Below are 27504 nucleotides of genomic sequence, written 5' to 3' on the forward strand. Positions count from 1 at the left end.
TATGATCAAATAAACAATTTCACTTCCATAAAATTATTTGCTAAAAGTGGAAGAAATCACAAAAAATACCTTCTAAACAAAATGTGGGTATATTCTTAAATATTAGATTTATATTCGTGTCTTCCTGAACACTGAGCTCAGATCTGCTGTCTTGTTGAAAATGGAGAGTCCCGAGTTTTTGGGTGGTAACAAAGACACATTTGCAGTAAGTCAAGGATGTCCACTGATGCTATCAAAAGGCTGAAAGAAAACATCAAAAGAGACTACTTTCTTAGTTTGTGATTCAAGTGCTCTCCAATGCCAAGCCTGGGGATCATGTAAAATCAGCTTATTTCTACAAATGTAAGCATTGTACAATAGAGGACTTCCAGTCTCAATTCTAGCAGAGAAAGAAAGGGGTTCTTAGCCTAAGAATGCGGTACGAACCCACGCATGGCTCCTAAATTCTTAGGCAAATTTGGTCCAACAAAAATGTTACCAGTGGTACACTGAGACCACTCTGCCAAGCTTCATAGCCCTCAGTGAACTTGGCCTTCTCTTCAAAATGGGGGGAGTAGGGTGAAGAGTCACTGCCTCCCTCTTCTAGACCCTGGTGGTCACTGTCCTCTCCAGTGCTTTTCACTACCAACAGCTGTGACACTACGGTCTTTCACTTCTCAGAGTTAGCGAACTCTTGAGGCATAATAAGACCTTCCTTTGAACAAAGACAAGGCAATATAGGAAGTGAATTCTATAATTTACCTCACTCAGTTACCCAAATAGAAACTTAAAAGTAACATTTTCAAAGTTACATCATAACCTGCATAAGTTATCCTCAAATCTTGTCCAGAAATGACTCCTCCCTTGGGAATCCTAGTGAAGATACTAGACCGTATATCTGTTCTTGGTAAAGACTGATTAATTTTAGATGAACAGGAAATTTTATTTCCTCTGCTCATTGTAGCGGAGATAGTTCTTACTATGTCTAGAAGATTCTGTCAACAGAAATATATTTATGCAAGGAACCCTGTACTCATTCATATATGAATAAATCAACCCTGGGTTTGAGGTCTATTTTATACTATATAACTCTTTGTGTCTTATAAAAAGATTTACGAGATTTTAGCCCAATCTTTCTTCCTATATTTGGGGTGTTTTTGTTTTAGCCTTATTTATCATCACTTGCATTTGGAAAGACAGAACTCAGTGAAGCTGGAAAGTATATATCATGAAGCAAACTTGTATAACTTTGGACATTACATATAAAACCCTGAGTATTCTTTAAATATACCAGCTGAGATGATACAATTAATGGAACAACCACATGTTAAAACAACAAAGGGGTATTTTTAAGGAAGAAGCAGCTTTCTTCATGAAATATATGATTGAGGTTATGGATGGAATACATAAAATTGAATTAAATGTATGTTCACCCATCAATCCTCCAAAGTACACATTGGAAAAAAATGATTCAGATATCTTCTCAAAGACCATGGATGTCTGTAGAAGTACTTTAAAGCTAAGGTTGAAGATACTGCTTATGAAAATAACTCATAGAACAAAGAAGAAACGTGAACTTAAAGATTTTTGCTTTTAGCTAATAAATGCGAAGGAAACAAGTTAGGAGTCCAGGTTGCTGCCTCTTCAGGCCACTCACGAATGGCTAACGGCCTTCTTTTGAGTCCATATTTTCAACAGTACACACCCAAAAGCCTAAATTATGAAAAAGGTATTCAGCCTGATTTACTTTGAAGAACTCTATTTTAACTCGAAGGGTATATAATTAGAATACTCATATTCTAGCACCTCAAGATATTTTTAAAGTTGTTTGAAAACTGCTCTATTTTCACAGAAGGTTCCTCACAGGCGCAGAAAATGGCAAACCTGTGCAACGTGTGCAGGGTGCTCTTGAATCTACCACCTTATCGTCCTCATCTCTTTGGGCCCGGGCCGTGGGTGTCTCTTGACTTGAGCACTTCGGTTCATCCCCTGGCGCTGTCTGCTGCCAGCTGGGCTTCCAAAAACACTGCGACAGTCACAGCAGGCACATCTCTGCTGTCAGGTAGGCAGGGTATCCTGTTTCACCGCAGTGCTCTCATACCCCACAGCCTCGGCCCAGTCCACAATCCAAACAGTCCTCCCAAACATCACTAGCATTGCGGACCAGCTCCCACTACAGCCTGTACTGCTCCAGTCCCGGTCAGAGTCACCACCTTCCCCACAGTCTCTATCCTGGACCCTCTCCAGGGGCAGGCAGACCACCGACTCTGGAAGGCTCAGCTGGTAAATAGCATAAGCTTCCAGGTCAGGCAGTTTTCGTCACAGCAACAAAACTCGGCCACTGTCAGGCAAAAGCAGCCGTAGGTAATATGTAAATGAATGAGCAGAGTTCCACTGACGTGCAACTTCTGGATGCTAAATTTGAATTCCATTTGATTTTTCTGTGCCATATAATGTTATTTTTCCTTTGATGCTTTTCAACCACTTAAACAAGTAGACAAAACTCTTAGTTTATGGGTGACACAAAACCAGGCAACAGGCTGGATTTGGCCTGTGGGCTCCTGTTGGCCAGCTCTTACTCTGGTGCACATCTCAGAAGAGCAGCCAGCAATCAGCATGTTTACACTGAACTTTGCCCAGAATCCTGCAGTAAGTAGTTCTCAGTTCCGCTCAGAGCAAATGCTCAGGTCCTCACCATAACCTGTAAAGCCTTTATATTCTGGTCCCCTTTATTTCTGTCTTTATGAACACTTTGTCCAATTACACTCTTTGGTTTGACTCTGCTCCAGCTAACTGATCTCCTTTCTGCTCCTTGAACACACTCAAACCGAGCCTGCCTTGTAGTTTTTGCCCTGGCTGGTCTCTCTGTCTGGAATCCTGTTCCCCACAGTTCTCTCACTTGTTTCGAGATTTTGATCTTACAGCATCCTCTCAAAGAGTCTATCCTGACCATTCTATTTAAACTGCCACCACTCTGTTTTAGACTGACTGTGACTCCACCCCTAAAACCTAGATGTTGAAGCCCTAACCCCTAGAATCTCAGAATATGGCTGTACTTGTAGATAAGGTCTTAAAGAGGCAATCCAGTTAAATAAGACTATTAGAGTGGCCCCTCACCCAACTTGATGGTCTCGTTAAAGTTTGGACACATAGGAAGCTATACAAGGCCATGTGAGGCTGTACTGAGAAAGTGGCCAACTATAAGCCAAGGAGAGAGGCCAACTATAAACCAAACCTGTGGACACATTAATCTTGGATTTCCAGCCTCCAGAACAATGAGAAAATATATTTCTCTTGTTTAAGCAACTTAGTCTTTGTTATTTTGTTATGGCAGCCATACTTCTAGCTCTGCAGCACTCCCAAACCTGCTTACCCTGCTCAGTTTTCACCCAGAGCAGGTAGGCACCCACTGCCATGCTCTTAACCAACTTAGTATGATTCTTATTCATCTCCCTGCTACACGAAAGTAATGATCTTTGGTTGACCGATGAACTCGAAGTTCCTGAAATAGTGCCTATCTGAGGGTAGCTGCTTAACAAAGATGTGCTCAATAAATAAAACCTAGCAATCCAGTTATTTCTGTATATTATCCCCTTTGTTTCTTTGCTCTTCCTGGGAGGCCCCATCACCAGTTCTGCATCTCCAAACCTGTAGCCACGAAAACCCAGCTCAAATGTTTCCACCGCTAAGCACGTCCCTCTTGCCACCAACACAAAGTGGACTCCCTCTGAATTCCACGCCATCTAACTAACTAACTAACTAACTAACTAACACACCATCTGTACATTTCCCCTGTGACCCAACACACTCGAGTCTGTAGTAAGGTTTTTAAATATATGTTTTAACTTCTTTACTAACTATTAAGCTTCTTTATGGTACAGCTGGTGTTTTATGCATCTTTGGATCCCTCAACATACATTCTGAGTGGGCCAGAAAATCTAGAATCACAATAAACATTGGATGAACTTACAAAATATATTTCACTGAACAAGTACGTTGTCTTACAATTAGACCTTAAGTCTCTGCATTATTTGCATGATTACCGGAATCTTTGGGAGATTGATGCTGTCATTATTGCCTTTTATGAGGTCACAGAGCCTAAGAGAAGTAAAGCAACTTGTCCATATTTCTAATAATTGGTGAAGTCAGGTATCAAACACAATATATCATTTGACAGAGGTCAAGACGTGGAGTATAAAGTGTCACAAGTAAAAAAAAGTGCCTAATTTTAAATACAAATTTTGGCATCATGATAAGCAGGACAAAAATGAAGAAAAAAATATCATTCACCTAAATTCTTAGAGATTGGATGGGCTGAATTCACATTTCCAATAACTGCTTTTCTTGTTCTGAACTCTGAGGGTATAATTATTATGCATTCTTCAAATTTATCTACTGATTCTAAAATTTTTCAAATTTATATTTCATAATAAAATGCTTCTCCAGAGTGATCTGATTTTATTGTTAATAACTGAAGTCTTAAAACACATATTAATAAATCACATCAATTAAATTGGGCTTTCCTAAATATATGACTTCAATATCTATGCATATTTCCCATCTTCTTATACATAATAAAGAATTTAAGAAACCTGCAGGACCTTAATACTGACTTCTGAAGTAGATAATTTCTAATTTTCACTGCTGTTGTTCCTTCATTCTATTATACTTTATACCCTTAAAATTAGGCAAGATGGATATAGTTATTAATCTTTTTCTTTAGTGGAGAAAATATATTTAATCACTGATTTTTTAATGAAAGAACTTTATACCCATAAATTTTTAGCAAAAATATGTTGTACAATATATAATATATGAGTTATTTGGCATTTTTAGGTAGGAGAAGGTTTTTGATAAAAGAGTATTAAGGTATAGTCCTTTAAGTATACATACTTTAAATTTTATCATTTTAAGACCTTTGAGCCATATATTGTATTTGCTCTTTGAAAATTTTACATTGATAAAAATTAAGTATAATTTGACCTTTTCTGAGACTCCAGAACAACTGGATGTGTTAGTTCTTAGACCTTGCATTGATTTATTAGGGTCCAAAACAGGCCTTAGGACTCCTCAAATGAGTACTGACCCCAACTACCATCTGTCAAAACGCAGGCTTAAAAAAGTAGCCAGTGGCAGCTTGAATTGAGATCACTTAATTTTTCTGATGAGGAAACAGGCATCATGGGGAGAATGTAAATTTGCCTGAGGTCATCTGCTAAGATGAAACGGTATTAAGATTTTAAGTTCAGGTCTTCTTGGCTGCCAAGATTAGGTACCACCGTCATACCAAGCCACCAGCACAGGCACTCATCACAGCGTGAGGCTGTGGGAAAACTCTGTGTCTGGAATGGTGACGTCATAGGCTAATAACAGAACTAGCTCTCACGACCTTGGTGAAATCACTCGAGTAACTCAGGCCCCGGTATTCTCTTCTGAAAATAAAGAATCCAGATCGAATGAGTTTTATGGTCCATTGAGATTTTGCATATCTATGATCCAATAACATATTCCAACTCAACTATTTATATAAGTACCATGATATACATAATGCTGTCTTTATTGTTCTCACTGTGTTGTGAGCTTTCATTCATTTGAGTTTGAACAAGCTGCTTAACCTTCAGAGATCACGTGTTACGTTTACTTGGAGACAGGCTAGAAGGGCATCCTTGGAAGGCACATTTGCCTGTGTCTGGGTACATGCCCAGGAGTTGGCTCTATGGGTTCCCTTGGGGAACTTCAGGAGACAGAGCATAAAACTCATCTTTAAAGCTCTAGAAGCCTTTTATAGAACTGGCTTCAGAGCTCTTTGAAGCCTTTTGACTTTCGATTGGCTCGGGGAATTATAAGATGGCTAGAAACTCTTTTATGTCCACCCCATAATAAAACAGGCTCTGTGTGTCTTAATGACTTATTATAAAAGAGGAACATCACTGATTGGACAGGCTTTAAGGCTCTTACCCGACCCTGGTCACCCTGCAAAATGGAAATCTTCCCGTTGGAAAGGCAGTGACACTGAGCTAGGGGAACTTAGACTTGTGTCAAAGTTACAAGCCAGATAAGAAAAGATGGCAAACAGATCAGCTGAAACCCTAATAATATATACATTTTTGTAATGCTTCTAAAATTGCAGTACATCCAAAGTGGTATCTTTTTATTTCAAAAAAAAGTTTTACTTCTTTTTAGATAGAGAGGAAGGGAAGGAGAAAGAGAGGGAGAGAAACATCAATATGTAGTTGCTTCTCATGTGCCCCCTACTGGGGACCTGGCCTGCAACCCAGGCATGTGCCCTGACTGGGAATCAAACTGGCGACCCTCTGGTTTGTAGGCCAGTACTCAGTCCACTGAGCCACACCAACCAAGGCCAAAGTGGTATCTTTTTGTTGCCAGCAGATGGACCATAGTTAAAGATTGAAAGAACCTATACATTTCTACTTTATTATTTTAAAAACAATTAAATGCAATATTATACATATACTATGTTAATTGTAGAAAATGTGAAAATACAAATACACAGACATTTACACGTAAATCACCCATAGCATAGATGGCTTTTGAAACAAATGAGCCAGTACTCAGCTCCTACCTCTATTTAAAACTGTGCAGTTACAACTTCTCTTTGTACAATTTGAGGAGTTCAGACTTCCGGGCTCTGGATGATCTACAACAGTTTCTGTAATGGGAAGAAGTACTAGGCAGAGATAAGAAAGCAGCAGAACCACAGCAGAGAGGAGGATGAGAAGCTGACGTGGCGGAGATCAGAAGTGATATGGGCAAACAATCACAATCCTATCAGCTTTGGGGAAGATGAGGAGAAACGGGCCGGAGATGCTGTCACCTTGCCTTCTACTGAGCACTGGTGTGCAGCTCAGCCATCGTTCCAATCATGTGTTAGGCAGGGTCCGGGCCCTGGATTACAATGATGAACAAAACAAGCATGATCCTTCAAAAGGAGCCTGCATTCCAGTTTTACAGGCGCTTGTAACACAGTCTACATTGTTTTAGAGAGTGGTCATTTCTACTGAGAGGGCAGCCACACGTCACAGGTTATCTGGGACAGCCTTGGTTTATGCCAGTATTCCTGCTGTGGTTATTCAGATTGCCTCCTTTTCCTCTCATATGTGTCCCCATGTTGGTCACCCTATCTGTAAAAGCCACTTCCAAAAGGTGATATGAAGGAAAGCCAGTATGGGAGGGGCTGTTTTGGATCAGACGGTCAGGAAATGGCTAAGACGACGTTTGAGTTGAGAGGTAAAGCCATCACACAGCTCTTCCGAGTAAGTTTGAGTTGCAGGAGGGAGGACTGGGTAGTCAAACAAAGACACAGTTTGGATTCTGACCCATCTAGTTGTATATCTCAGTCCCCCCACGGGATGCCCCAGTGGCCTAGTTCAAGTCCAATAACGTGACTCAGAAGGGAGCACATTAAATTACACATCCGCCTTCAAATCCATATTGCTGAGCAGACACTATGCAGTCAACACTGTGTTTGGAAAGAGCTGGAGAATTCAATTATTTTATGTCCTCTACAGGATATTTGAGATATGGCTCCAACACCTGAATCAGTTAAATAATACAGGGTTGATGAGTAATCAAAGGCACAACAGTAAGGGATAGACAACTCATACTATGAGAGTTCCAAAAAGTAAAAAAAAAAATCAAATTAACGTACATCACAGGGTGAAGACAGGTTGACGCTGGGGAAGAAACGGGCTGTGAACAGGTGCTTAACTGAAGAAATGCAACATTCACTGTGCGATCGCTCGGTAAGCCACAGAAGTGTGTCTCTGCACAAGGAATAGAACCTTCTGGTGGGCTTTGCTGGTAGTGTCTGCAGCAATCTGGTAGTCTGGGTAATTAAGCTCTGCAGCCAAACTTCCTCCTCCTAAAACTAATCCCACATATCCTCTCCCCCAGCTGCTCTCTCATCTTCCCCATGTGGCTCCCCTCTCTCCAGCCTCTCTCCCTCTAATTTTGTCTGAGGGACATATTTCAAGGTCTTACTGCCTCACCTAGGATACCCATTGTCCTTGCCTCTCCTTGGCGGACACCACAAGAGACAGGCCTCTGCATGTGGAAGTCTTACCGCACGTTGGTGTGCTGAGTTAACCATTGCACGTTTATTTGCTTTCCTAACAGAGTGGTGTGGGGCGGGTGGGGGGCGCGAAGAAATAGCTTCACAAAACCACAGGGCCCAGCCCTTACAAGCACTTACTAAGTGTGAGTTGAGTGAATAAAAGGTAATTATAGCTATTGAAAACTAATAAAATAAAAGACAAAAGGGTTTAAAATGGAAGTCATTTATATGGGTTACTTTCTATTTATTCCTAGTTAGGAGGCAGCATAATCATGATTAGAATCCAGTTATCTTTGGAGAAAATTTAATTGGAAAAATGACAAGAACAGAGCATCCCATACATATCAAGTCAGTAGTAATGTCAGTAACTAAAATATACATAGGAATATCCCCGTTTTGCAGGTGAGATGAGTTGACCCAGCTTAGAGAAGGTTGTAGGAATGTAAAAAGAGCTGGAATCCCGAGAGGTTCCTAAGTCTCCCTCGTGCTGGCTGTGGACCTCCAGAAGTATGGCCGGGGGTTGATCAGGGAGAACAGCTCTCCTGAAACACATCCTCAGAATTCTTTTTGTGTTTTTAATGTAATTGTCGTATGTTATGGTCATCAAGTTCGTGATGCAAAGATATTAGAGGGAGACGGAGCCAGACATGAGACACATAAAGAAAGCTGTCAAAGGATGGAACGCTTCTTACAAGTTGACTCCTCCGACCAAAACTTGGCAAAGTTACATTCTCCCCACCTCAGCCACCATTCAGTTTTTCTCTCTGACTCGCCCTCCCTGAAACTAATGAGTAGCCGGCTCCCCGCAGCCGTTACAGAAGGCTGATCCGGTGCAGAGTCCTACGCATCCCCCTTTTAAAAAGTAAACTGAATTTCATCCCAAATACAAGACACGATCAGATGTGACTGCGGCACCTCCACCAGGCAGGCGACATGGAACCACAGTGTGCAGACCTTGCTAAGAACTAATTTGTTGGTCAATCTGTTTGGCATACATGACAAAAATAATCTTGCTGATGCTGATTTCTACTATGGCCAGTTGGATGTTGCTTTCTTCTACAATCAAGGGACACTTTTCAGATTACAGCCCTTCCTGAACTCCCAACACACAGATGTATTCCACAGCTGGGAAAAGGAGCTGGAAGGGACATGTGCTCCACCAAATCCATCCTTACACCCAGCAAACACAAGCCACAACCTTACTGTACTGGGTTGTAATACCATCTTCCCATAAGACAAATATTACATTGTCTTCATGTGTCATTCATTTGGGCTGATGACAGTGATATCTCCTCAGAAAAAAAGAGTCAGTTTGTTTGGAGGTGTAGGTTTATTTTACTTATGAAGTTTAAGAGATGCACAGAGAGGTTCTGGACAGAAGCTATGTGGCCAACATAAAAGATAAACAGCGATAGCGGGAGACACGGCAGAGGGACCCGAACCTGCACGTCACCCGGGGCTACAATGAGCTTGCGCGTGCCACTTTCAGTTTCTTTTAAGGGAAAGCAACCTGGTCACTGATCATAATTTTAAACAAAGAAATCCCAGTCAGCGGTAATACTTGTTGTGGACAAATGTTAAATAATAAATACAGCCATGGGAATATTTCTACTTATAAAAATATAAATATAATAAATATAGCCATGAGGACAGTTCTACTTATAGAATATAAATATAACATAAAGTAATAAATACAGCCATGAGAATATTACTACTGTATACTACTCATATTTAGAGTGGCTTTCTGGAAGGGAGTCAGCCAATGGGAGCCCAGGCTAAAACTCTGAAGGCAGGAGGAAGGTGGGCCCGCAATTTTTCTCTTTTCCTGACGGCCCTGATCAGGTCTCCATGGGCTGGCCGTGACCCTGGACTAAAAGCCATGTCTGCTGTCCAGCAGCGCTCTGCATCCAGTTTCCTTCCCCAGGCTTCAGAACCGGCTCCCTCCCTTGCTCTTTCAGGGGTCGGTTCTTACTATCACTCCTTGTGCATTCGCTTACATGCTGCCCACGTGCATTCTCCCTTCAGTGCATTATGTTCCTGAGCGTGAGCTCTCTTTCCTGCCAGGAACATGACTGATACATGTCACACTCAATGCATAGTATCCCCAATATCTTTGTCCTGTATTGTGAAATGTTCACATTTCTTCTTCAAGTACATCAATGAAGCACTGAATTATAATTGTCGACATCTTCAGTGAGGAAGCTCTAATTATTTGAATCCACAGGGGCAAGGCAGCTCCTTCCGGGAATATTAGCTCTCTCTTTTAGACCACCTATACTATATTGATTAATTCAGTCAATCGGCTCACAAATGAGTTCTGAGACTTGAATATATATATGACCGTATGATCAGACGACATTGCTTAGAAGTTCACACAATGATAAAAAACAACCTTCTCTTGGGAAGAGTTTTTTAAGCCCAGCAAGTATACCTGTTATACGAATTATGGAGGAAAGAGCATAAAACACAGGGTTATTACACATGAACATGCAGATTTCCTCCTGAAATGAAGGGCAACTCATAACCTGCAAAGATAGGTGTTCCGTCCATTGAACCCAGCTGTCCTCACACCGAATTCAGCAACAACTGGCAGACTTTGAGATGATTCGGTGAAATGCTGAGTCCCTCAAAATATTCTTTAACTCCTAACTGAAAAGTTAAACAAATTGATAGAAGACAAAATGATTCTTACAATAAAGTTTAAAATGCAAACTCCGCTGGGCAGAAACACCCACAGTGACACATAATCCTTGGCGATCAAGTTGATGCGACATCGTCCTTCATTGCTTTCTTCTTTCCTGAGGGCACATTTCAGGAGGAGAAGCACAGGACTGAGTATGAATGGTAGCATTTGATGTGCATGTCCGTACTGCAAAATTTACATCGTGCCGTAATGAATACAATTTCACCTGATCAGCAAAATCCCAATGCATTTAAAAAAATTAATCAAGAAGAGCATACTTTCAGAACTGACACACTAAGTGAATATAAACTGTTGAGTCAACCGTCACATGCCAGGGCCGCGTGAACTGGGAAATAGAAACACCTGCCATCTTTCACCTGGATTACACTTGAGTTTTGTGAATTTTAAATTATGTGAGGCCTTCAGAAGCCCTCCCTTTTTGGGCGATGCCTCTGCCCTGTGTTCAAATGGGGCGGAGGTGGAGAAGAGGAGAGGAGGTCAGAGGGTCCCGGTACTTGGAACCGGGAAGGGAAAGAAGAGGACAGGAAAAGGAAGTGCATGTAAAGAGATGCAGGCTTTCTTCATTACCTGAATTTGCTAAGGATCACTATTTTCTCTTCATTCTTTCAGAATCCAGCCTAAGCAGATCTAAATCTTTGTATCATTTGCCTTGTGACTGGCTTGGTCCTCAGGAAAAAAACCACTGAATGCAAACTTGTGAAGCAGATGCTCTCGCGCCCTCTCCTTTCATCTCAAGTTCGCTGCTTGATGAGATGATGAATGCTTACCACGTGCTTTTAATAATGTAATGACATTGAGTTGGAAATACGTCAACCCACTGTTAAACAGCAACTCGGCGTTTTGATTTAAATTGCGTGTTTCACTTAGGTGGAGAGGGAAACCCCACCACCCCTGTAGGTGGTGGTCTTGAGGCCCGAAACAGCTCTAGGCAGCGTCTGCCTCAGACACGTGTTTTGGGAACACTTACTAACAGGCAAGTGAGTTCAAGGATGTACGGAGAAGGGACAAATATCCAAACAACCTCCGAAGAAGAACCATAAAACATTCCAATACTAAATTTCATGATTGAAGAAGAAAGAAGTAGAAGTTTGGTATCTGAAATATCATTCATCCTTTCTTTATGGGTCGTTTCTTGTGTAATAGGACATTCTGGGCTCCTAAGTTACACAGATTGCCCGTCAACACAATCGGTCTCAAATTACTGGCATCGTATTACCATCCTTGTAAGTCATCTCCACTTAGTTAAATGTACAAGAATATGAAGGGGGACTCCCCCCAAAAATTGGAAGTATCTTCTTACAGTACAGACTTCCCTCGCTAAGTGAGTGTTCTAGGACCCCACCTGTACCAGTGTACCCGCTGGCCTTGTTGTTAGAAGCTACATTCAGATTCAGTGAATTTTTTTAAGACCCTTTCAACACGTTGCCCATTTCAGTACAGGTGATTTATGAGCGCACCTGCCCACCACATTGAGTGTTCAGCAGTTTTTGAGCAAAATTGTTATGACCCTCATGCCCCACCCTCCCTATTCACCTGATCTCACCCTGAATGACTTTTCGTTTCCCTAAGTGAAAAAGTCCTCAAAGGGAAACATTTTCTTCCTGTGGATGAGGTGAAACAAAAAATGTCAGAAGCACTAAAAGTTACCAAAATTGATGAATTCAGAAACTGATCTGAACAGTGGGAAAAAAGTCTCAGTAGGTATATTGCATCGAATGGAGAGTCCTTTGAAGGGGCCTGAAGTTTAAACAAGAATAAATAAACAATTTTTAATAAATAAATTCCAGATTTTGGGGACCTCCTTCATATATTGGTTACCATGATCCTCAATTCAAGTTGAATAAAATATGGTGCATGAAAAGGCATGTCTCATACTGAGAAGGAATTGGGATAATTGCCCCTCTTTTGCACCTCACTATAGTGAACACAGTAGCCATTAACTTATAATATTTGCAAATGGGCTTCTGAGAAGTATTATATATAACAAAGGGTCTTAACAATGCTCCTGTTTTCGTGATAAGTAGAGCAAAAACATGTGTTTGTAAACTCCACTCTGAAAAGTGAACTGCCAGGATAAAAATGTGTAAAAAGTTTCTGGTAAAATGAAAGTGTCTTATTGTATCTGGACAAGTATTTTCCATTGAATTATTGTTCTCAAACATAAAGAACATTTTAGAAAGAAAATCACTAATTAAGTAATTCATTGATAAGCAATCCTACCCATTGCCAAAATGTACATGGCAAGCAAGCTCTCAGGACACCGTTTTCCTCTACCTTTTGGTAACACTAATAAGACACATCAAAGGAGATTTTGTGTCCATAAACACTTCTTAAATGTGTATGGACACAAAATGTCTATGTTTATGTGAAGGCACGGGCATTCTGGTATCAGATGAAAGGGAACTGTCAACAATACAGATTACATATCTCAGAATCAACCTGTTTCCCAAGGTAAAGCAAAATTAGTCCCTCAGGTCACATCTTTAATTGGTAAAGTGGGGATAAAGGGCTTGTTCATAAAATGAAAAAAAAAAAAACACAATAAAAAATTATCCATGGCATATTTGTATTGCTTTAAATTTTTGATAACTACAAGGCATTTGCAGATTGTTCAGGATACGATTAGCAACTGCTTGCATATCCAACCTCAAAGTACATTTTTAAAAAATAACTCAACTCTGCTTCCTACTTCTTCATTAATTACAAGCTAAGAGACTGAAAGTGCCCTAATGAATTTTACATTAGATTCTGCAATATGAACAGTGTATATTATCGCAGCTTCTAGTAAATACATAAATTGGCTTTTCCAAGTTCCATTCTGAGCAGTTGTAAAGACTCTGGCTGGATTTTACAACATTTAATAGTAGAGACTGGACTGGAAAGAATTCTTACAAAACTCAAGTTGCTGTAATCACATTTCACAGGTCAACTATTTATCTTCTTATTTTATTATAATCTGTGCATCCTGTTTCTCAAAGTTCTTATTTTTTTCTCTTCTTGCTTAAAAAGAAGAGGAGGAATCCCATCTTCATTGATTTTTTAAATACGCATTAAATAAGGCTTAAAATACTGGTGCTATACTATCTTTGCATAAATTTCATACTATAAATAACTATCCAGTCATCTGACAGCCACTGTTTTGGATTTGATACTTATGGTTTACAACTTCACAAGCATTTACTATCTTCATCAAGTCATTTGAAATCAGATGTTTAAGAAAACTATACACAGACTGAGCAAGAAAAGCACAGCACCACATCTAAAGAAATAGGTAGGCTCTTAAAATTGTCTCATCAAAGAGCAAAATACAGTCTACCATGGAAATGTCATAGACAGCTTTCTTTTATAAAATATTTCTCTAATTTCGGAGCAAGATAAAAGATCACATATTGAATATCATCCAAAACAAACACAATATTACGAAGGGCACACCATCCTTAATTGAATATTCAAAGCCAGTACTATATGGACATTATTGGTCACATTGATACGGTAAAGCAAAGTCATATTGAGGGAAGTATTTGCAATCAAAATGTAAAGAGATTGACAAAAACTACAACAGAGCTCCAAGTTCACAAAAGTCGGGTAGAGACTCTTAATGATTACTCTTACAAGCATGAAGAAGCACCTCAATTTGCACTGCATAAAGATCAGCACCTGATAACAGTCCTTTTATATTTATTAATATTTACCAATGTTTTCTAAAATCATTTGATTTTTCACAGTTACTGAACCAAAACTGTTTTCCGTGATCAGGTGGTCAACATAACGGTAGATGCAATTCTGTTATTACCCAGAGAGTTTCCCTCCCAGGGAAAACATTGTTCACGTTCATCTCCCCACCTTCACAGCACAGTGCATAGGTTTCATTACAAACTCTTCTTTCTCATTATTTAGATTAAAGGAGACAAATCTAAGTTGAAAACACACAGCTAACAATAGCGCTCCGTGGCCAGAATAACAATGCAGTATATCAACCAAGTTTTGCCTGTCAGAAGTTTGATGGCCCATTAAATATATCAATTACTGATAAGAGATTCAAAGTAGTTTGGGTCCCACCTGTCACTATTTCAATGACGATATTGCCTTAGGAATTTCATGGGCAACTTGCTAGCTTAGGCTCATGATTTTGAAACACCTTAAAATATTTTCTTGTTATGAAAACAGATTGAAATAGAGTTTCTATTTCAATCATGCAAATTTTTAAACGCTGAAATCCACAGCAATGAAACAAATATCAAACATCTCATGGACGTTTTACTCTTCAGCTGTTTTCACATTTTGCTCACATTTTGCAAGGAATTCAGAAACCCAAAAGAAATGCTCTTGACTCTTTCACTGCCATGCTCTGTGACCAAATACTATAAAATAATCTATGGATTAGAATGATCCAAGAGTCCTAGAGAATTTCTAAATACCTGCAGAATTTCCAAATACAGCTATGTATTTTCCAGCAAACTGCAGCAAGCCGGAGAGAGGGAAAAACCCCCTCACACAATCAAGCATTTAAAAAAAAAATCCTTCTGCTCTGAAGACATTGCTTCCTTAGATTGAGGCACATTTAACAGCAACACTGCCAAAAAAGACATAAAAGATACAGCCACAGCATCCAGTTCTCCCCTACACAAGATCTGCACTGCACACATTTTTAGAAACGTGAATCTCAGCAAACACTCACAAAACTGTATTTTATTGACAACATTAAAAACAAACACAACACAGAAATAGTGAGCTTTCCCTCTTCCGTTTCAACTTCGTTATCATGCTCTACCAGCCTCTATTTAAAAAAAAAAAAAAGTCATTACCTGTATGAAGAGAACCTGTTAATAGTCTGAGAAGATACTGGGCAAATTTCAATATTTCACGTTTACACCGCTTTCTACAGCCACTCATCTTAAGCAACAAGGTATTCCTCTGAGGAGAGCCAGAAGTCTTTGCCAAGAAACAAAAAGACAGTCTCTGAGGGGAAACTTCTGTCTCAGTTTATGTCACAGGCTGCTTTACAACTCCTGTGGAATTAGCTGTGAGTGCCTGAATCAGAAATTCCTTTCCCAAGCTAGAGCAGCCGAGACAGAACAGTAACAGGCTGGTGAGAAAGGGCTGCCTCTCAGAATGGTCACCAAGTTCTTCCGTGGCAACAGATAGGCTGCCCTTCACACTTGTAGTAACCCACTGTGGTTCAGCTCTGCATCCCCTCTTCAAAACCGATGGCAACTCGCAGACCACTCACAGGGAGGCGGGGCCTGCGATGCCAGCTCATCAATGAATCAGCATGGAAGCGGGTGAGGGGACAGATGACAGGTCACTGGGGCCGAAACCCTTTGGATACTAATAAAAGGAGCCTGCTAATGCAATCAAGCCTGCTGAGGATGAATCTTAGGGTCCAAGGCTGTGCAAAATGATTCCAAAAATAAAAGGGAAGTAGGGAAGCTGCTGCTCAAGGTCAGACATCAGACAATTCCCTGATCCAGTGTTAATCAGGTCCAGAAAGCCTAATTGGTGGAAAGGCTCCTTGGAGGAGCTGACCCTGATTCTAAACAAGGAGAGTTGAAGGTTTACCACCCAATGGCGGCAAGGCTGTTCTGTCACAGATAAATCTACGCCACTTCATGGGCACAGAGGTGGAAAATAAGCTGTTACAGAAATTTAGCTGTTTTCTGCACTATCCAGGCTCAGGTATTTGGAAATTAGGAAAAACCCTTTATTTCCTTTAAAATACCGCAGCCTGGAAACCACAACTTCCCAGCACCTATACTTTGCCTCCGGGCGACGGAGCTCCAAAATGAATTTGCTGCATTCGCCTCTGAGAAAGAGTTGCCTCAGTTTCTTCATATTTATTTGTAAGGGGCAAATTTGAAAGGGGAACTTGCTAGCTCCCTACCAATGGGCTTATTTCATTAGTGAGCACCCCTGGGAGAGTTTGCAAATTTCACAAAGTACTTTTCCATGAAAAAGACAGTGTTAAAAGGTAGGCAGTTGCTTTTAAAGCCAGAGAGCTATAGGCTTACCCTCTCTTAAGGTGAAAGGGGTTTGATTGTTTTTGGTTTTGTTTTCATTCATAGCTGCTTTGGGCAGGTTGTAGGATTTGCCCCTACTCTAATTTATTTTGTTTTTGCTTGTCTTGTATAAATATAAATACCAAAAAGTTTTAGGATATATCTAGAACTTCTTCTGTAATCCTTCCACATTTCCACCAGACTCAGTGGTATAATTATTTAAATGGGCTCATGAAGCATCCTCTCCAGAAATGATCAGAACTGTAGTTGCAAGTGTCAGAGATAAAAATAGATTCATACACAATGATTAGCAACATACTTTTTGAAATTCTTGCTCCCATGCATTTGCCTTAAATGCTGATGTCCCTAGTTTGAAATAGGCAGAAAAAATACACCACTGTCGTTCTGTGATTGGGCTAATTAAGCCTCACTTTCTTGCCTATAAACTGGGGATCAGAATATTTTGTTCATTTTTGGGGAGAATGAAATAAGATATAGAGGATACTAACCACAGTGCTCTTCCATTCATTTATGTAGAAATTATATATTGATCACCTGTTATGTTCCATACATATTTCTAGGTGCTGAAGGTATAGTAATAAAGAAAGGCAAGCCCCTACATTCTTGAAGCTTGCACTTTGGTATCATAAACAAGGAATAAATAAGAAAATATCACACATGAGTAAGCGCTATGGAGACTATTAAAGCCAGGTTGGTAAAACAGAAAGTCAGTAGGTTAAGTGGTCAGGGAAGACATCTTTTAAAAAAAGACAGTTAAGCAAGGATATAAATTATAAGAAGAGCCAACCACGAGATGTTCAGGGAAAGAGCATGCCAAGCAGAGGTAACAGCTTGTGTCGAGACCCCTAGCAGAGAATGGCAAGGCATCCTAAAGACATAGGAAGAAGGATGCGGCCGCTGAAGTACGCATGCTGAGCCAGGAGACCTTATGGGAGAAGGTTTCATGGAGCCTGCCAGTGTGGGGGCCTCACAGCCAGGGTGACGGGTTTGGGTTTCAGTCAGCGTGCGCCGGGACGTCTCTCCAGGCACTATGGGGATGGATGCTGTGATCTGTCTGCCATGGAAGGGTGCATTGTGGGCAGCTGGAGTGACGGAATGGACACCCGAGAGCACAGTGGCGGTCTGGGGGAGCAAGGACGGTGGCCTCACCCGGAGGGGTCGTGAGAGTTGACTGGTTTCTGGATATATTTGGAAACAGAGTAAGTAGGGTTGGGAATGAGAAAAAGACAAGAATTAAGGATGGCTTAGTTTAAGGCTTGAAAAATTAGATGGATAAATTGAATAAATGATGAAAGAAACACACTGTGGGTAGACTATGAGGGTTACAGAAATAAAAAAATTCTATGCTGGACATATTAGAATCCAGATATCTTTAATGTACTCAGAATTTAAGATGTATTTTTAACTAGTTGATTTAAAATATATTTTTAATAGGATTTTAAAATTTTTTTAAAGGAGGCTATTACTACAGAACCTGTAAATATCGATAGAATACCATACATAACTTTATAGACATTATTTAACATTTTATGGAAAATAGACCAATTTTTCAAAAAAACCCTAAAATTATTTACCAATGAAATAATTTAAACAGCCCTATAATTGTTAAGTAAATTGAATGTACATTTGAAAAACTCCCCTCCCCCGCCCCGCAAAGGGGTCTCATGGTTTTATTGGAGATTTCCACCAAATGTGTAAAGAAGAATTAACACCAGTTCTGGACTATCTCTTCCAGAAAATAGAAAAGAGATGATACTCTGCAATTCATTTTATGGGCTTAGTGTTACCCTGATACCCAAACCAGACAATAACAAAAAAGAAAACTGTACACAGGGATCTTATTAATATAGGCTCAAAAGCCTATAACTAAACATTATCAAAGAGAATTCTGGAATACGTAAAAAAAATTATGTGTCACAGCCAAGTGGATTTCATCCTGGAGATCTAAGACTAGCTCAGCATTAAAAAAAAAAGTTGAAGTAATTCACCATGTTTATAGGCTAAAGAAAAAGAATCACTTAATCATATCAGTTGATTCAGAAAAATAGCATATGACACAATTCAACACCCATTTATATGTTTTAAAATCTTAGAGAACTAGAAATAGAAGGCAGCTTCCCCAGCCTGACAAATAGCATCTACAAAACCTGCTGGTAACAGTACACCTAACACTGAGTGGAGACACCGAATGCTTCCGCCCTAAGAGCAGGAACAGGGCAGGAATAAGTGTCCGCTTCAACCAGCGTTATTCGACACAGTGTTGGAAGCACTAGCCAGTGCAATGAGGTAACAAAAGGAAATACGAACTACAGGGATTATAAAGCAACAAATAAAATTATCTTATTTGCAGAAGACATGATTATCTATGTAAAAATTCTCAAGAAATCTACCAAAAAACCCATACTCCTAGATTTAATTAGTGAGTTCAGCCAGGTCACGGGACACTTACACATTCAGTTGCTTTACCGAGAAATCAACTGTATTAGCAAGGAACATGTGGACACTGAAATTTAAAATAAAAAATCATTTACAGTTGCTCAAAAAATGAACACTTTGGTGTAAACCTAACAAAATATTTATAAGGTTTTCATGATGAAAATTATAAATACTCTGATTAAAAAAACTAAAAGATTTAAATTAATAAAGAGACATGCCATGTTCATGTATTAAAGATAGCAATCTAACTCTCAGAAAGATATTTTTTTTAAGATTTTATTTATTTATTTTTTTAGAGAGGGAAGGAAGGGAGATAGAGAGAGAGAAACATCAATGTGCTGGGGGCCATGGCCTGCAACCCAGGCATGTGCCCTGGCTGGGAATCAAACCTGCGACACTTTGGTTCTCAGCCCACGCTCAATCCACTAAACTACGCCAGCCAGGAGATATTTTTAATATATACAAAATTATTTTAAAATATATAGAGACAGGGACAAAGGACAAAGAAACTAGAATAGCAAAAACCATTTTGAAATAAAGATTGAGCTCTGAAATCACTCTGCCTGAGTTTGGTATTGGTAGAGAGATGGGCACTTAGTTCAAAGGAAAAGATGACAAAATCTAGGACTAGGGCCACGTTATTATGCACAGCTGGTTTTTGACAAAGATGCCAGAGCAGGTCAATGACAAGTGGTGCTGGAACAATGAATGACACCTCAATAGTCAACAAAAAAAGCTTTCACCAAGATCTCAGACCTTGTACAAACATTAGCTCACAATGGATCATGGCCTTAAATGTAAAATTACAGAAGTTTCGGTTTAAGAAAAAAGTAGGAGAAAATCTTCAAGACCATGGACTAGGCAAAGAGCTGTTAGACCAGTTGAATGCCATCCAATTCTAAAATCTAAATTCTAAATTCTAAAAGAAATCAACAGGTTGAGGGCCATCCAATCCTAAAAATCTAAATTCTAATATCTAAAAGAAATTGACAGGTTAAATGTCATTCAACTCTAAAATCTGACTCATCAAGACTCTGTTAAGGGGATGAAAAGACAAATTACAGAGTAGGATAAAATATTTGTAAATCACATATCTGACAAAGAAGCAGCATCTAGAATATATAAATCATTTTCACAACTCAACAATAAAAATTTTATGATACAATTAGAACATGAACAAAAACCAGAAAGACCTGTTTCTCTGCAAAAGATATAAGATGGCAAGTAGGCACATAAAAAATTAATATTATTTGCTACTGAAATGCAAAATAAAAGTACAATGAGACATTATGCATCCATTGGGGTGGCTAATTTTTTTTTTTTTTTAAAAGGAGTGATAAGATCAAAGTCTGGCAAAGGTACAGACAAGCTGGAACTCATACATTATTGGTGGACATGTAAAATATTACAGCTACCCTGAAAAAGTCTACTAGTATATAATTCTAAATATACATCAAGCGTTTAACTAGCAATTGGAGAAATGCAAATATGTGTTCAGACAAAAATCTTTGCACAAATGCTTGTAGTATTTTTGCTTGAAATAGCCCCAAACTGGAAACAACCTAGTTGTCCTTCAAGGACTGGATAATTAAACAGTGGTACATCCATATCATGAACTAATACACAACAACAAGAAGAAATGAACTATGTCCTGACTGGTGTGGCTCAGTTGGTTAGAGCATTGTCCCACAAAGCAAAGGGTTGCTGGTTCAGTTCCTGGACAGGGCACATGCCTGAGTTGCATGCAGGTTGGGTCCCTGGTTGGGGACGTGCTAGAGGCAACTGATCAATGTTTCTCTCTCACATTGATGTTTCTCTTCCTCTTTCTTCCTCCCTTCCCCTCTCTCAATAAAGGGAGGAAGGAAAGAGGAAGGGAGGAAGGGAGGAAGGAAGGAAGGAAGGAAGGAAGGAAGGAAGGAAGGAAAGAAGGAATTATGATACATACAACCTGAATGAATCTCAAGAGAATTATATTGAGTGAAAAAAAGCCAGTCTCAAAAGGTTACATACTTCATGATTCTATTTAAATAGCATTCTTAAAACAACAAAAGCCTGAAAACATACAACAGATTAGTAGATGCTAAAGGTTAAGGGTAGGGGGTGGAGGGAAATGGACATAGCTATAAAAGTGCCACATGACAGATTCTTGTGGCTCTGTGTCCTGATGGTATCAATGTCCATATCCTAGTTGTGACATTCTATTATAGTTTTGTAAGGTGTTACCATTGGGGGAAATGAGTAATGTATATACAGGATCTCTTTGTATCATTTCCTACTTTCCACCTGCACCTAAAATTATCCCAAAATAAAAAGTTACCTTATAATTAAGTAAAGACAATTTTTAAAATACCTTTTTAGCTCTTACTATGCTTTGAAATTTCAGGTCTGAATACACACAAGTGAACCAAACACACAAAACTACTGGTTTGTGAAGCTTATGTTACAATGAGGGGAAAGAAACAATAGAACAGGCAAGGAGAACTGAATACGCCGAACGGTGGTGCAAGTGAAATGGAGTGATCAGACAAGTCCTCGCTGAGATGACATTTGAGCCAAGAGCTGGAGGAGGTGCAAGAGTGAACCGTGTGGATACCCAGAGCTCACATGTGGGTACCTTCCCTGTATGAGCATCTTTCTATAACTTCTGACAGTCAGTCAATACAAATCACTCTGCTGGGGATCTTTCTTGAAACGAGCCTTCTGTGGTAGTTCATTTTTGATGTCAAAGCCCTGAGCAACGACACCATCAACCCTTTCTCCAGGGAAAGCAATGACGAATCACCAGTTTTGTTAGAGAACCCATTTGCCTGCATCTATGTATTGTTGGAAATTGTGTAGGGAAACTACTATTGTTTAATGCTATCCTCGGCAAAACGTAATTTGTAAGATAAATATAAAATGTCAGAGTATTAGAAAATAAAAAAGAAAAATGTTCTCTTAATAATCGGCTAATCTGAATTGATACAGCCATTATCTCCAAAAGTGTCAATGATAAAGGTTGCATGCTTCAGAACAACAGATGTCTTGAATGTTTCAGAACTATTTCAGCAACGTGGCTGTCATTACAGAAAAAAATGTAAGTGAGCTTTATAGTACAGGTCACGAGGGCTTCAGGGTTTTCTGGATGAACAAACTAGTTAGCATCTTTGGCATAAAGTACAGCATCTAGTAAAGCTTGCTGCAGTAAATTTGTAGCTAAATTTAATTTCTAACAAACTGGCACACACCGTGATATAAGAACTAAGGGTCTCATGAGGAGGAAACATTGCACAAGCAACTGTGGGTCTTGTTACATCAGTCACAAAGGCACGTGAAAGTGTGGGCGTGTTCCAAGATGTATGCTAATTGCATTTAGGAGGAATTCATGTTGTTCTGTTTTTGTTTTTGTTTTCTGACCAGCTCTTTCTGAGAATTCCAAGTCCAAGTAAAGCAAATCTTAAATACATTTGGGTCACCCACGTTGCTCCTTCAAATGGAAAAATAGACACAACTGATTAAGGGAAGATGGTTGGCTTTTTCTCCAGGAAGAATGAACCCACTGATTCCTGAGAACACTCTTGCCGTGGTGGAGTTTCCCCCCAAATACTGCTCTTCTCAATGCATCTTGGTGCATCCTGTGTACCTCAGTGGGCACAGACATCGTTATGCAAAATTAAACACGTGCAGCTTAAAAATAGCTCACCGTGGGGCTGCGGAGAGCAGCAGAGCCTTGAGGCAGAGTCACAGGTCTTGAAAATGGGCCTTGAGTAAGTATCAGACCAGTTACTGTCCATTAGAGAGAAATGCCCCAATGCCAGGGCCATTACCACTCCAGAAATATCACTGCTCCGTCGCTTCAATGAATAAAGAGCACGCCAACATTCTCAGATCCTTTGCGTTAACTTTGGAAACAGCTTTGTGAACACCAGGAAAGTCAAAATCAAACCTTCTGTCATGAAAAGTCGTCCTTTCTCGAGCCTGTGTCTAAATCAACCGAAACCCATCTAATTAGTATTCTAGGTAATGGCTAGATAGTGCTACTGTTCATGTTTTCTATCATCATTGAATTTCACATGAGACTAAAACGATTGATAGATACGAGAATTCTGTATCACATATGCCAATGTGTGATACAGAATTAAGGAAGTGAGATAATGCAAATAATTACATGTAAATAGATCCATAAACTGTTTAGTACAAATTATGAGATTAAAAAATAACTGAAGGACACAGGGCAGCTTGATTGCTCTATGTGCAGAATTGACATCAAGAGACTTGGGAAGCATAATTTTTTGGTACCTGGGCAGCTAGTCACCATTGGTCCTGGTGCCTGCAGTGTGAAAAACAAAAAAACTGAACGGCTGAAGAAGTAATTTTTTTCCCCACTAGATGAAGTTCTAGCTGTTTTTTGTTCATTTGTTTGTTTTGTTTCATTTTTAAGAGGGAGAGCCACAGGTTTTCATTCATGATTGTTTAGAGGTAAGAAAAGTGTCTATGACATCCCCATGTACTTTAGGGAGACAGTCCATCAGAAATCTGTGCCCCTAGAGCTGAAGGCTCCTCCAAGGGGGCCCTGACCATCTGGAGCCCCATCTCAAAGCCTTATTATGATGGTGATGGGAGCTGGGGAGAAACACATTTCTCTGATGGCTGATGGGGAGCAGTGACAGTCAGAGTCAGATGCCTGTGTTGTTCTTAAAAACAAACCCACATCCACACCAGAGAGTCCTGGCAGGCAGAGAGGAGGGGGAGCTCAGTGGAACTTCAGAGGAGGGAAGGCTGAGAGGCCAGCAGCCGGGAGTCGGCGCCTTCCCTGTCATGGATTTACTCCCGGATTGCAGAAAAGAAAAAGAAAAGAAAAATGTTCTTCACTTGTTCAAAGGCCCCTTCTTCCACAAAATTAAGCTGACATTAGGTCCTGAAAAATATGTTACAGCCTTTTTCTTTGTGATAGATTCCCCCCGCCCCCTTTCCGATGGGCCATATAGAGTACATTGGAATCAAGGTTCCAGTCCAGCACTGGGATTAAAATCAAGTCATTTGCCTTTATTTGGATTCATGTCCCTCAGCTACTCAGCAGCCTTGCAATCTCCTGTCTTTAAAAAATGTGATTATTGGGACTATTAAAGCAATATTTTATAATTATATAATGATTTTGGTGTTGATATCTAAATATTATTTGCTTTATTGAGATCTCTAAAATGTATTCACTTCGATTTTATCCACACTGCTACTCAGTTTTTCCTCCATCTGTGGGTTTTGGCCTGTGTGCATTAGAGCCATCTAGAATGCTTGGTTAAAATGCAGATTTCTTGGGCCTCACCTTCCACAAACAGACACAGCATCTCTGAATATGGGACAGGGAAGCTTACAAATTTAGCATCTCCTGAGAACTCAAAAACACAGAATTTTGGTAATCTATGCAACCTAAGCCAACTACTATCTTGGAATGAAAAGTCGAAGGAAAGCTAAATTGCAAACTGAAGATGATGAAATTAGGGCTCTATGTAAATTTTATGTAACCTCCAAGAATCTGCCAGCTATCTCAGCCTAAAACCACCTGCCATGGCTGATAGGCTGGGATGTGGTCTTGGCAATGCATCCCCAGCCTTACATTTCAAAGCAAATCACGAGTGAGTCAAGGGAGCTTCATGGTAAGTTATATCAAAGGAATCGATATGCAGCGTTAAAATAATCAGGTTGCTCATTTGGCTTCAAGGAAAGTCATCAACCACAGGCAGTCCTGTGGTGTCTCTCTGAATCTAAGAAACACACATAGGCTTAGTGCCGCTGCATTTTTCTACTTTTTTAACTTTTTTAGAACAGCCAATATGTTCAAAAATTATGATACCACGTGCATGATTGAAACATTTGGATCTAGCATGCTAATTCCCTTCTCTCCATTATCTTTTTTGAAGATGAGTCTTTCTTTTTTCAATGATCATGGTATAAATCTGGTTTTTTGAGTAATTCTGAAAAAGCTGAATTTCAACCAGTGTTTCTTTGATTTTCCTTGTTTTGTAAGAGAGAGACTCGGGACTTTCCATCTCTTTCTCTTGTAAGGTGAGAGTTCAGGAAAGAAAATTTTGAGCCTAGGGAAACTGCTAAGGGCAGTTTCTAAGTAAAAAAAAAAAGTTGAAAAGAGCAATTGATTTGTTGGCCATCTGCTAACTCCCCCTTAACATATAACAACGAAGAGCTGATTTAGTCCATTTTTATTGAGTTTCTGTTACTTATCAGACAGAAGTCAGGAATTAAGTGTTAGGTGATGTAAAGGGACCTACTGAGCATCTGGAAATGCTGATTTAGCATTCAGAGTAAAGGTCAAGACTGAAGGCCGCATGTAGAAGCCATCCATGCAGAAGTGACAGTTAGAGTTGAATATGGATGGAACCCCTGAAGGAGACAGAGGTGACCTACAAGGCTGCTGTCACGTTGTCTTAGTTATAAACAGCTTTGCCCTATTTTTCATTCAAGATAGGCCTGCCTTACGCTATTTATTTATCATTAAATAGATCTTTTAAAAGAAAATACATTTTTAATGAAATGTTTAAAACACAAAACAGGAAAAGAAAAAATAATAGTTTAAATATGATCAGCAATAAGGGTAGTATTAAAATTAAAATATTCTTGATCTGTTTCACAAGAAAGGATTTTCTGACTTATGCAAACATCTAGAAATACTAGAGTCGATGGCATCAGACAACCCCAGTAACATATTTAGGCACTAATCTCATGTACAATACTATGTTATGATTCTCTTTAGTGTGAGTGATCTGTTCTGCAAAGTTTCTGCTAAAGCTCCCATCAATGTTCTTATAACTACACTAATGCCATCGGCCAAATGCTTAAAAAAATAAAATAAGCCCCCATGTCCTAGTCTTGCGGCTAGTAACCACCTACATCATGTTATGATAACCACAAGAGCTGCCAGTCCGTGTGACCTTCAGGTTACATTGGACAGGAGAGCACATGTCGGCACGTCATTATGGAAAACAAATCAATACCACCACACGCAACAGCTGCCTTTCTCTCCGAACTATACATTCTTGCTAAACTTCCTTAAAGCAAAGTAACGCCACTCCACACCATCTCACAAGTCTCAATCCCACCTTGACAAGCTGGAGGAAAGGAATGCCTCAGCATCCCCCGTACCTTCTGAGTGTCCTTGAGCGCGCCCGAAGGAGTCACTTCCACCAGCTGTCTGTGGAGGAGCACTTGCCCACACTCCCCTGGAACTTGCTGCCAGACCCTCTTCTCGTCGGAGCAGTGTGATGAAATATTCAGGACCCTGCCATGGCGAGGCAAAGTAATTCAGGGCTCTGACCTTCCCCAGGAAACTCAGTCAGGGGACAAATGTGTGACAACGGGTGACATGTGTGCTGTAACGGAAAAGCACCTAATGCAGTTTTCATGTTCCACGCCCTCCAGTACGGTAAAGACACTATTGAACTCTCACTGCAGAAGTCGTACTAAAAGCCTTTTTAGTGCATGCCACAAACTCATGCTCACATCCACCCACAGCCGACCCTCTGCTCCAGGCGAACTGTGTAGGCAGCTGGTCAGCAGCGAGAGGCTGTGAAATGAGCCCTGGACTGAGAGTCGGGCCTACATTCTAGATCTCTGAGAGGACCCAAGGTAGGCAAGCTGCTTTGGGACTCAGCATCCTGGTCTGTTAAATGAGGGCATTAGATTAAAGAACTCCTCCATTCTTTTCTAGCTCAAAAAAAAAAAAAAATCTGTACATGGAGTGCCAGAACAGCCACACAATGTTTCGTACTATGTATGCCCTTCAATCTATTCCCCATACTGCCATGGACAATATCCAGGCACAAACTTCAGTTGTCCCGCTACTACAAACAGCGCTGCGATAAATAACCCCACGTGCACAGCCTGCTGCCCTGGAGCTTTCGTTTCCAGAGGATTGTGTCATTTACCCAGACACAGGCCTACTGCATATTGTTATGTGAGAAAAAAGTTACAAAACATCAATAGTATATGACCCTATTTTTGTGAAATAAGACTGCATCCTCTACATGTGTGGATCTCATTCACAAAGAATGGCAACCTGCTCCACTGGGGAGGAAAATAATGAGATAAGACAGAGGAGACCGTAACACCATAGACGCTCTTATGGTATATGCTGACATTTAGAATAGCAAACTATAAAATTTGTGAAAATATGAAAAAATAACATCTATATAGAAAGATATATAGATTGAAGGAAAACAATGTCATTAAGTATGAGAAAGTTAGACAATTTTTACTTGAAGTCTTTCTGTCATTCTTATGTTGTCTTTGAAGCAAAGTAACAT

The 27504-nt window shown here is 39.9% G+C and overlaps 1 protein-coding gene and 1 pseudogene across 3 annotated transcripts in view; one reads left to right on the forward strand and one right to left on the reverse strand.

Annotated features, from left to right (window-relative positions):
• The window catches only part of KCNIP4 (potassium voltage-gated channel interacting protein 4), a 927129-nt gene that overhangs the window by 716542 nt on the left and 183083 nt on the right, over window positions 1-27504 (reverse strand). Inside the window, exon 1 of one of the 3 annotated variants that reach the window (XM_028506528.2) lies at window positions 15563-16428. The exons of the other annotated variants lie outside the window; for them this stretch is intronic. Coding sequence (XP_028362329.1) covers window positions 15563-15650 — 88 coding nt within the window. The 5' untranslated portion in view covers window positions 15651-16428. Of the gene's footprint in view, window positions 1-15562; window positions 16429-27504 lie in introns of those variants that run through there. 3 annotated transcript variants of the gene reach the window in all.
• On the forward strand, window positions 23372-23523 carry LOC114493711 (annotated as a pseudogene).

This window comes from Phyllostomus discolor, chromosome 1, assembly GCF_004126475.2.
Source record: "Phyllostomus discolor isolate MPI-MPIP mPhyDis1 chromosome 1, mPhyDis1.pri.v3, whole genome shotgun sequence".
In the NCBI taxonomy this organism is placed as follows: Eukaryota; Metazoa; Chordata; class Mammalia; order Chiroptera; family Phyllostomidae; genus Phyllostomus; species Phyllostomus discolor.